The 12,329-nt window shown below is 35.9% G+C and overlaps 1 protein-coding gene across 1 annotated transcript; it reads right to left on the bottom strand.

Annotated features, from left to right (window-relative positions):
* Positions 1 to 1,669: 1,669 nt before the first annotated feature.
* On the bottom strand, positions 1,670 to 10,538 carry LOC150078278 (hemocyanin AA6 chain-like). Its single transcript, XM_090385132.1, has 9 exons — positions 10,280 to 10,538; positions 7,226 to 7,443; positions 5,825 to 6,030; positions 5,275 to 5,671; positions 4,813 to 4,941; positions 4,479 to 4,613; positions 4,075 to 4,261; positions 2,561 to 2,781; positions 1,670 to 1,972 (listed from the first exon to the last, which is right to left on the bottom strand). Exons 1-9 carry the CDS (start codon positions 10,473 to 10,475, stop codon positions 1,781 to 1,783), a joined length of 1,881 nt encoding a protein of 626 aa, XP_090241258.1. The 5' UTR covers positions 10,476 to 10,538; the 3' UTR covers positions 1,670 to 1,780.
* Between the last annotated feature and the right edge of the window lie 1,791 nt (positions 10,539 to 12,329).

The raw sequence follows: 12,329 nt of genomic DNA, 5'->3' as shown, positions 1-12,329 counted from the left end.
CTCATTTCAGGAAGGATGTAGAGCTGCTGGAACGAGTACTGAGAAGGGCAACTAGATTGGTGAATGGGACAAAGGGGTTCTCTTACGAAGAAAGGCTTAAGTTTTGCAAATTACAGTGTCTGGAAACTAGGCACCAGCGGGGTGATCTGATAGAGGTGTACAAAGCCTTGAATGGTTTGAGCATGCTCAATGCTGATGGGATTCTTCCTCTAGCTCAGAAAAATCACCTGAGAGGGCATAAATTCAAATTGAGGAAAGACAGATGTAGGATAGATGTGCGGAAATTTGCCTTTAGCCAGCGGGTGGTTGGTGGGTGGAACAGACTTCCATCCCTTGTCGTGGAAGTTGATAGCCTAAATAAGTTTAAGGCTCAGCTGGACAGGTATTTCGAACGAACAGAGGGGTGAAGTGGAAGTGGTTATTTTTATTTATTTATGTTACTTTTTTTTTTTTTTTTTTGGCTGATGCTGCATAAGCTTGCTTTCTTGCATCAAATGCCTCTACTAATGCTAATGCTAAATGCTAAATGCTAAAAGTGCAAATGCAAATAGACGTTTTCAATTTAGAACAATAAGTTTGAGTCATGCTTTGAAGATACTTCTCAGGATTACACACAATCGAATTTATAAAAGATGTGAGGAAATACTAGTGATTCTCTCAATTTGGCTTCCGGTAAGGACTGGGTACGAGGCAAGCTTTGTTTGCAGTTAGAACTCTAGTAGAAAGATGTCGAGATGTGAATCAGGAAGTGTACATCTGGTTCTTGGATTATGAGACAGCCTTCGATCGAGTGCGACATGACAAAATGTTTAAATATTAGAGAAGATTGAAATTGATGGCAAGGACATCGGAATAATTGTGAATTTGTATTGGGGACAATCATCAAGAGTATGCATTGAAAGAGGAAAGTCGGAAGAGATAAAAATTAAAAGAGGGATTCGTCGAGGTTGTATTTTATCACCTATATTGTTCAACGTTTATTCTGAAGGAATTTTTAAGAAAGCTGCAGAAAGATGTACAGAAGAGATAATAGAAAAAGAAGTCGAGGGAAAAGAAGGAATGCTTTCATCTTGGTTGGCAAACTTCAGAGAGTGGTATGATCAGAATAACGAGGGTTTGTTTAGGGCTTCTACCTCGCGTACGTCCATTGAGAATTTGACAGCCAACCTCTGCAAAGAGACGGCACATTGAAGGAGAAGTGAATTTTATTTATAGCCATATCTGTAACATCCGATATATTCATTGCATGTTTAGTCTCACTGTTTTTTTTTTATAAAAAAATAAGTGGTTATATGACTTCTTGTTTATATATCGACATAAAAGTTACTGCACTTTATTTTGTAAACAGAGTTAAAGAAAACTTTGGTTTCTCTAAGTTAATTCAGAATAATGAAAGTAATCTCATTGCAGTAAGTTTCATTGTACATTTACTGTGTTTAAAAATGAGGTTATGTAATACTTACTTTAAGAAGTGATCAGGCCATTTCTATTTAAACTTCTTTTATCATGACAAATTTAAAAGCGCACTCATGCTCATGCTATTTCAAACTATAGGTGAGAACTTCCAATTTTCATTCACATACCGAGTTAAAATTATCAGAAAAATGACCCTTCACCTTTTATAAAATGTAACGGCGTATGATATTAAGTAAAAAACACATTGCAAACGTTTACTGTTCACAACTGCAATTTATTCATTAACCATAATCTTTTTTAACATTTTTCTGTTTTACAAACGATCTTGGAAAGATTAGCTTCAATTTAATAACTGAGTGGCATTTTAAGAAAGGAACTTGATCTTTATGTCAGTTCTATGTAGATTGGAAACGTGAGCGGTCAACTCCTCTTCGGTCTTGTCAACAACAGGACGGTCGAAGGGGAAACCCATGGGTCTCTTGTCTGGATATTTATGGTCCAGTGCACCACAGTAGCTAACGGCGTCAGCGCATGTCATCTTGTCACCACCATTCACCTGTCGCAAATAAATCGGTTATTATGCGTTTATTATACAAATTTGATAAAAATATAAAGTTGTTTTGGTTTTAAAATTAATAATAATAAGAAAAACTCACACCAATAAAGAGCGGAATAATCATCATACCAATTTCTGTAATTTAGCTATCGTTTATTGTTGCCACATTGCCAAGTAGTCATGTACCACAGACAAAAATTGCCACAAAACGTTCTTATCCGAATTAAACACTTCTATAGCATATTTCACGTTAACTTAAACTTAACAAAAATGGTAGTAGAAGCCTTTTAATACAATTCGGATACTCAAAATAACTTGTTGGTTGGCATATTAAATCTCTGTGGTAACAAAATCACTGTGGCAGCGAACTACATTGTCAAAGAATTATATATAAAATTACTTTTATTCAAACCAGTAATTAGTCAATAGTTAGAAAACGTTTTAATAGAAAAATGGGCTGTTGTAGAATTAATCTGTCATAAGAAAAGATTATGGGTATTTCTTAAATGAATAGTTTATTGTTATTGATATTTAAAAATACTTAGGGGAGAAAAGTAACTCAGTGTGATGCTTTAATCAACTGCTTACCTTATCCTTTTCCCAGTCTGTAAGTACTACGTACAAATGGAAGTCCATGCCCTTGCGTGTGCCTCGTGGGATTAGCATGTGCCCTGGCCAACCGCAGCTGCAGTATTCCTGGTTGTTTGCTGCAAATCCTCCACTCTTCAGTTCATCGAATGTGGGGACGTGTGAGACGGTGACGCTGGAATCAACAGAGTTACGAGAGATGGTGTTCTTGCCAGGTGCCACTAGAGAGGAAAGAAAGGGGTGAGGGTAAGAGGGAATATAAGAGATGTTTGAAGATGTGAAAAAATAACTGATCTTTAATAACGATACCTCACTTATCCATTTACTTAATCTTCATAAAAAGGGCGAAACCGACAGCAAATAGATGTTACACTGCGGTATTTCATGTATAGCGTATTAATAAATGTATTAATCATCAAATTTAAGAGGAAAATTTCGTCAAAGCTTATGAAAAAGAGATATTTCCAACACAAATGCATATAATTAAAACCGGAGTATTGCGAAGCCAATAAGTGGTGAATAATAAAATATTTCATTTGTTGTTTACACAAGTTACTGAACGTTTGTGCTGTAGGAAAAATTTTAAAAAATTTAAAAGACTGAGGAGATTTTTCTGGTGGTAAGTTTATTTTAAAAACAATTTAAGATCCAACATCTAACTTTTAGTGTAAAGCAGTATCAGTCACTTAAATACATGGTGAAAGCGTGGAAGTTTAAATTAAATAAGATCATCAGTTTTATTGATTCGTTTATCGGTTTTGCTGTTCACTTCAGTTTAATGTTTTTTTCTTAACATCTGACTGTGAACGTTATTTTAAATTAGATTCCGATTAGCATCTAGAGCACGGTACAGTCCTCAGTTCCTGTTGTTGTCACTTTGATAAAAAAATAGCGAATAACCGTCTTTCATTGAATATTATTTTACTTTCAGTTCTAACGAGATTCCGGAAAGAGCTTAAACTTTTCAAAAAAGCGTTCTTCCTTAGTGCTGGTGAAACCTACCTTGGAAACAAGGCAGTAAGAAGCCCTTATGTTCATTATAACTTTATGAGGTAGGATTATATAACAACGAAAGTGTTATTTTTTTCAAATTTATTGTTTGGTTCTTGATAAAATTGTGGTGGACTGGTGATGTGGTTAGATTACTTTTCAGTAATGTGATGTGGTTAGATTACTTTTCAGTATAATCCTGGAGATTGTTCAGGTACTTGACCCAGGGTAATAAAAGAGTGTTTTTGCCTTTAATATAAATTAGTCCTTAATCTGAACAAGGAATCACGAACTATGAAAAATAAAGGCTCTTTGCTAAGTAAAGCAAGCTTTTCCGGTTGAAGTCACTCTTCTTATTTGTTTCTGTAACAGATAAGAATAAAATGAATCTTCCACCGTTATATTTAATCATAAAAATATACAGTAATTACGAGACCCTTGATTTATTTTTTGTCATGGTATAACTTCATTTTCTTAAATAAGGCTTGCATGCGTGCAGCTGGAGAGGACTTCTTAATACTTACAGGTCTTGTGGAACTTGTCCAGTTCAATCATCAAGCGGCGCTTATCTTCGGCAATAAGAACGTTACCCAGTTCATCATACTTGGGTCCCAAGAAGATCCTAACGGTAGCTTCTTTAGTTGCCCCGGTCTTGTTCTGTACATCGATGCTGTAGTGGAATGGTTCATGGTCCAGATGATCGTACGTTACCTGCAAATAAAGTTGGGATATTTAGTTGAGTGTAATCATAACCTCTCTTAGAATTATTTAACGTATTTAATGCACAATTTGTATTACACATGAAAATATTAATTAAAAATAAAGAAACGGCGACTTTGCTCTTTTCATTTGATTAACATTCGTAGTCTTGAAAAGCTGCTGTGTGTACGTATCCGGACAATTTACATAAATACGAAAGCTTTCTTACCTTGACGGAGTGAGTGGTACCTAAGTTGATGCCGTGGGTTAATTCCAGAACGTCTTCCTTTAAGAAGGTGGTCAGGACATTGTCTGTTTTTGCCTTTACTGTGACGTCTAAAATTTCAATTCCATCGAAGGAGTACTGAGGACAGTAAATAAAGTTATGTGGAAGATTAGGTCTTATAATATTATTAATACATGAAAGCATTTAAATATTGTGAAATAAATTATATTTATATTATTTCCGTTATTACGCGTTTAATTTAGAGACAATTTCATTTTTAATTTAACGTTTTTAATTAAACTAAAATATATACAAAAAAGAGTCACATGGATCTTACCTCTTCCTTTTCATAAGGGTGAAGGGTGGATTTGTAATCCTTGAAGATATTGTCGACAAATCTGTGCCACCGGTAGAAAATGGGATCACGAAGAGAGGTAGAAGTATCACTCATAACACCTGGGTTTTCCTATGGTAAATACAAGATCAGATGAAGTGATAAGCAGGAATATCTTTGACTCTTCGGTTATTAATTATAAATTTTACCCAAATGTTAGTTCCATCTAATCTTATAGCAACAAGCTCATTACAACTATAAAGTTTATTATCGATATTTATTTGTTGAGATCTCTGCCAATAGGGGATTTAAGGAAAATATCAGAATAAACTCCCACTTAAATTAATTTCTAAATAATTGTAATAATTAATTGTTATAATGATTAATTACAATTAACTGTAGTTGATTGAAGTCATTATAAACACCAACAGAAATGATTGTTTAATTATAATAGTTATTACCCACCTGGTATCGGCCATCAGGATCGTGCATGCGGGCCATCATCACATGTCCCCAGTTGTGAAGACTACCGTAGAAACGTGAGTTCTTTGAATCGTGGCTAGATTCTATAAGGGCACCGATGATGTCAGCTCCGTGTTCCTCATCTAGATTTACATGCTCACCATGTTCATCGATAACGTAGCCAAGTTGAATAGCTTCGATGATACGTTCTCTCCAACGTTCCATGGACTGCACGTCAACATCCTTCAGATCGCGAAGCGAAAATCCCTGAGGACGAGCTCCATACTGGAGACCGCTAACCAGAGAGATAAGATGAGGAGCATATCCTTCTAGTTTCTCTTCAAAATTGTGGAATGGAATCATGCGGTTCATGCCATTGGAAAGTCGTTCGCAGTCGTATCTGTGAGAGAGAAGAGAGAGATCTAGTAATAAGTCTTAACTATGTAAAGTAATTGAAGAGTAGTTAAATGGCGTATATGAATTAAGAACAATCACACCGCATTACAATTACAGAGAAAGAGAGGATTGGTTTTTTTTTTTTTTCGATACTTACCTGGCGCACATTTGCTGATGCATGTAATAGAAGAGTTCTCCTTTCCTGTCCTTGATGTGACCCATCTTCTCGGCATCCCAGGTAGCGGGGTAGACGATGTGCCAATGCCAGTGATGGGCATTAGTTTCGATATCCTCACGGTAGTAAGCCAGTTTGTATTCCGGATCTAAGATATTTCCAGTCTTTTCCACAGGCACCACGATATCCTAAGGATCGAATGAGAATATTATTTATCAAACAGTAATACTGGGCATAACATGTTATGGCAGTGTGTTTAATTTCTTTGATTCTTAGAGGTCTTCGAGAATAATTATTATTGACTGAAAAAGTAAAATTACTTTTTTTAAAATATTTTTTTCCATTTTTCATTATTCACATAGCGCACTATTGAATTAACCTAGTTTATTAATAATTTATGGAAAGTTTGGCATACGTCTGTAAATTGAAACGTTTAAAAGTGGTTGTTTCACGTTTACTATGTTACATATTTGTAAAGATAGATTAGAACTGAGTATTTCATTATGGAGGGCATCGATTAGCTAGGTAGTTTTGATCTCGATCTTGGTAGTGATTTAAACTATAAATTAAAATCCATCTTAGCAATAACAGCGAATCCATTTGGCCAAGATTGAAATGACTGCTACAATCCGCTAATGCTAAAGGTGAGAACGATTTTCTGGATTCGCACTGAATGATCATTGGCATAGCTATTTATATTCGACGGCTTCAATTTTTCTCTCATACTTCGGGAATCTTATTCTCTTTGCAACATGGATCTGAAAATGAGACAGGAAATTCCCAAAAGCTTGGTGAGCAGGCACTCTTAACCAAGTTGTCACTCGTATTCGAACGATTCCCAGTCACAGAGTGACTGGGAATCGTTCGAATACAGAATTTTATTTCTACAGAATTTTATTCTCAAACAGTAAGAAAATAAAGACCGGAACATAGTACAAGTGCCCTTCGAAAACTCATTTTATCTTCGTTTTTAACGGCTGCATTATAATAGAGTTTATAATAGATTGCTGATTCTTCTTATCGAGCCTTTTTTTTTTTTATTAAACATCAGAAGCACAGTGGTTATATCACTGACTTCCCACATCGGGTGAAAAAGACCCCAGTTCGAATCTCGCCAGTGACAATTTTTATGGTCTTTTTTCCCACAACATGGTTGAATTTGTTCGTTTAATACGAGGGATGCATGGTTTTTTCCCTACAAGAAACAGCAAATCGACCGAAGAATACGTTCAATTACAGACGTTCAATATACTGATGTCTTATGTTCTTAGTTTCTTTGGCGCTTAACCCCAATCTGATATTTTGCGTTTATTAGATAAACCTTACAATTAATGAAGAACGTAATTATTTAAAGCATTTCTTCAGTATTTAATATGAACTTACCTCTTTAGGGTTGCGGTATACTTCTTTCCTTGCTAGGTTGATGGTTTCAGCTGGGATAAACCTATCAGGGAAGACTTCCTGGATAGGTGGAATGTGAACACCCTTGCAATCATCACGGTGCAGCAGGGCAACCGACAGGGAGTAGGTAAAAAGACCTTCGTTAACAGTATCACGAGCCAGCTTGGCGCGTTTAATAAATTCATCGAAGTCTTTGGCATCTAGAAAGAAAACAGCAAAAAAACAAACAGTTGAGTTTTGTAATATACGACTCTTTGTGGTATATGTAAAATAGCACGACCTTCATTAAATAATAAAGTTTTCTTTTTGTGAGTTGCACACTTAATATTTCATTTTATGGTGTTTGCATATCTCAGGGGTTCTTAACTTTCTTATACAGTTCCCTTTTCAAATTTTTCTCTACCGCTCCATCTCTCTGAACTTCAATTTCAATAATTGCGAATGAAATAAACGATATTTAAAATGAAACTCGAAAAGCCCTTTTTTGTTTAAGGTCACGTTCTGTGTGTTGCAACAATTTGAAAATGAAAAAGTTAAGCAAAAAAGTTTGTATTTTGGAGAGCTTTCTTACCATACTGTACATTACCTCTAGGAAGAAAAGTCTCCCTGGTTAGGAACCAGTGCTATTCTTCAAAGGTTATTGGGTGTTTTAAGGCTGAGAAATCAAAGTAAACTTAACTTGAAGTCGTATTACCTGTTGATTGTAATTTCAGGAAATATATATGCGATTGAAAGTTATTACAGGCGCATTATGGCCTTAGTTGCTAATACTCCAATAAAACTCAATCCAAAATGAAAGTTATTGCAGAGAACAGAAATATACAAATAAATGAAGCAGAAAAGTTATTTCGGTTAGTTGGGATTTGAAATATGAATGAATTCTGTTTCGTTTATGCACATGTTCGGAAGTGGCTTGGAAGAAAGGGATGGAATTACAGATGTCAAATCAGAAGAAAGTGTCTACTGGAATATCTTTAGAAACAAACAAACAAGCGAACGTCTACGTGATAGGAAGTGAATTGAGTTTGTAGGAGAAAGGCAGAGAAGCCGAGTTATTAATTAATCAGATTTCCCTCTTTTGGATACATGCAAAGAATTTAGGGGAGTCTGAGGGGGGGGGGGGCAGTATTCCACAGTGGAGAACGACTATGGAGTTTCTTCTGTATTTCTCAGTAGAGTTTTGTAAAGAATAAATTATTCCGTGAAAATCGAAAAGCAGCTTATGGAAAAATCTGTTTTCTATATATAAACGATTAAATTGAGGGTTTAATCACTTGTTACTCGTTTGGAAAAGTTTGGGTTCGAATCCTGTCGAAGACTGGAAGGGAAATAGGATTATCCCTATGATCGTAAATTATTCTGCTTTTTTCAGCCCGCACAAAATGCCAATCAACTAGTGAATGCACACTTGTACAGACATTGTATAATTTTATATATTGGACAATTTTTATAATGGAGGAGAACTGAACTTGTATTTTTATTCTGGAATTATACAACTAGAGGACAGCATATTTAAATAGAACAATCAAAGATTAATAAAAATATTACCTTCAAAAGAGGTCACTTAGGTCACAAGAAGTTCTTGTGATGGAAGTGACCATTTGTGACGGTGATTTTACAAAGATAGCTGTCACTGAAGAAGTGGTAAGAAAATATCACGAAACGTTTGACTCCCTTATGTACGTATTTCCAACTTGGAAATAATCATAATTAAACCATGTAGATTTAAGTGCTTTATCTACAAATAATACAGTTTACCTGCGAACCACTCAAGGAATATCTTAAAATACAGTATTTTTTAGTAATCTATAATCTATTCTTGGATTGGGGACATTTGGCTGTCTCACTAATATGAAAGAAAATTCAGACCGACTTTCGCTATTGGAAACCGAGTAAATAGATGAATGCTGTGAATGTTATAAGAACAACGTGTACCAATTATTGTTTCTATATACCTCTTCATAATCAAATCTCCTTTAACTCTTAACCTAAATGCTTAAACTGTTACTTTACTTTTCGTATTAAATTTCAGAAAACGTCGAGAAGTATGAGCAGTTCATATTCTAAACTATGTGGTGAATGGCGTACACTTTAGGCGACTTAACCCGTGTCCCTTTCCATGAGAGAAAGCTTACTTAAAGATATCACGTCATCAGATGGAAAATATGTTCTCATGACGAATGCCAACCAAGCAACTCAATGATTTCTTTGTTCAGAAAGGCTGCTGTTCATCATGGTTGCTCGTGGTTGCAAATCTTGCTTCAGAAATAAATTCTCGCCTGTTTTGCCTTTGTCGTGCGAACAGGTCTAACGTCTGATGATATAGCAATAGCTGTCAAAACTGTTACAACGATAAAAGAACACGAGAAAAATAGAAAAGAAAATTCTTTCTTAATAAGAAAGAATTTCACTCCTAACAGCTTTTTTTTCGGGAAGTTCGCACCGCTTTTAATGAGTAGACCTATATGTGCAAATATACCTTGGGAACAAAAAATAATTCAAACGTTGTAATGCTAAAAAGGTAAACTGACAGTACAGTGAATATGATCAGTTTTCTACATCGTGGCCAAGTTTTTCGATCTTGGGTGTTAATGGCCATGGGCAAAAAAAAAAAAAAAAATAATAATAATTAAATAAATAAAACAAACAAAAAATAATTCCAAATAGATGAATCGTTTATTTATTTATTTCCAAGCATTTTAATCAAGTTTCATCGCTCTTAATATCTATCTACCATTAGAAAGTAGACTGTTGCGTGAAATAATCTGTTCTTTCGCTGTGTTTTGAGATATAAATACCCGCGAGGCTTATCGCTCCTTAGATTTTAGAATTGGGAGAGCAGTGTGCATTTTATAGTACAAAACGTAGTGTATAAAGCGGCTTTCCTTATAATAATTCACCTGACCTTCGCATTACATATTCGGTAATGAACCGTCTTGGCATTGATGGCTATGTTTTAAACAGTGAAGCTTGCCTAAATTTGTTATAAACTCTCTCGTTAATCTCAATAATAACAAACAAAGTGGCATCACCTACCGTGAAGATACTGGTACAGCACCGTGGCCTCTTTCAAATGGACCTCATGGAAACAGGAAAAGAGGGTTCCACGGGGAAGAATCCCCACGCTTTTGGGGAGATCGCCGCGCTGATCGACAGGCAAACTCTCATGGGAGAGAGACGTTAAACCCTCTAAAAGGGCGAGGACCTGTAACTGCTTTTCCTGTTGGCTCATGGTGGTCAGATATAAGTCGTCGAGCCCTGCAAACACTGAAGCACCGCAAATGGACTCCTGAATTTGGTACTCTCCAGACGCTTATATATGGCCGTCACATCTCGAGTGACAACATCCCTGAAGTAACGGTAGGTTCTCCGAAATATTTGTCTTCTGCTGTTTTGAGGAAAGCAGTTAAATGAAGTTGCAGTAGGGATGGGCAATGGCAAATTTAGCAGCGGAAGGGATTGGCTTGTGCTTCTATTAATACTTATGCGACATGTTTACCGTCGTTTCTGGTTTCCCCTTGCAGGGTGGGTCATATCAGAGTCTTGTCACCTTCAGTTTTTTTACATTATAAGTTTTCGGATTAATATATTAGAATTTGGTAGTACTCTTATAGACACTTATGAGTGTATATTTCTTTCAAAGGACATCTTTTTCGTAGAAGAATATGTCTTTGAAACATAAACGCGTACTTCAAGAGAGGGAACTAGTGAAATACGCCAAAACGAGAGAGAGAGAGAGAGAGAGAGAGAGAGAGAGAGAGAGAGAGCTTGATAGCTAAAGACGATTTCATCTGAGAAATAAGCAGGTAACTGTGCAAGTAGTGAACGAACTACAGCAAGAATAAGATGCAGATTGACAAAAATAAAATTGTGCAGGTAAAGGAAAGATTGAAATAAGGAAGAAAACAGTCGAATTTTTTTTTTAAAGAACAAAGGATAATAGAATAACAATTTTGAATGAACCAAGAATAGAGACAATTAAGGTGAGGACATGTGACAGAGAAGTTCAGCATTTGGGATGCTGAGAATATGTCTTTAAAACAACCCTAATTATAGAATTTCTGCTTTTTAGTGTGAAGTTTTTCTGTTGCTTGTGCGGATAGCACAGTGATATCGCCACCGCCCTCCCCACACCGGGTGGAAAAGGCCTGGGTTCAAATACCATCAACGACGCGAGGAAATTTTATGGGCATTTTTCACTTTGTGGCTGAGTTAGTTGGCGTCTTAGATGGCAAGGTTTTTTTTTTTTTTCCTGCGAAAACTAGGGTTTTTCGTCCTGCAAAACAAGCAAATCGACCAGAGAACACACGCAATTCACGAACATAATACACTTGGGTAATTGAAATAATGTTCCGGGTGACCCTAGTGTGACATTTATTTATTTTTTTTATTATCGTGTGTCTGTTATTCTCCAGTCACCTAATAATCTTTATAAGTAGTAGTGGTGATATTAATTTTCCCGTTAAAAAGGTGTAGTAGGGAAACATCTGTGTGCCAGCGCTAACTGAAACAAGTACGCTCCCAAACTTTATCTCAGCTAATTTGCATTCGAAAGTTGTGTGCAGGCTTATTGCAATCCGATCATAAGGCCATCAGGAAGTTTCACGGTTGGTTTAGATACTGACTAAACGACAATTTTCCCAGAAGAGGAAGCTTTCGCTAAGATCTTATCTGAGAAGCCTTGCAGCACTCTAATAGTAGATAACACTGGGAAGATTGTAATTAAATTTCATGGTATCAGTGTAAGTCATTCCAGACTGAACGTGATTACGGTATACATGCGTTATGGTTGTATATCTGTAATTTGATTACTTCTTTCTCCACTTTTTTGGATGCTGTTTCCAGTGGGCAATTTTATAATGCTGACTCTGAAACGTATGAATGATACTTTTTTTTCTGTTTTCAGATGCTTCAGCTTAATTAGGTGCGGAAATTTCTCTGACCACTACTGTGTGTTAATTCCTTCTCCTCTAAGCTCTGGTACAAGTTATTTCAACTTCTTTCCTGATCTTTTGCCAAACATGGCTTTCGATATTAGAATGCCAATATGTTTAATGTAAAATTTTCAGTTCGATATTTTAGTTCT

This window comes from Mastigoproctus giganteus, chromosome 11 (assembly GCF_048544385.1).
Source record: "Mastigoproctus giganteus isolate SK-2022 chromosome 11, ASM4854438v1, whole genome shotgun sequence".
Lineage (NCBI taxonomy): Eukaryota > Metazoa > Arthropoda > Arachnida > Uropygi > Thelyphonidae > Mastigoproctus > Mastigoproctus giganteus.
This window is presented reverse-complemented; position numbering and strand designations above follow the sequence as displayed.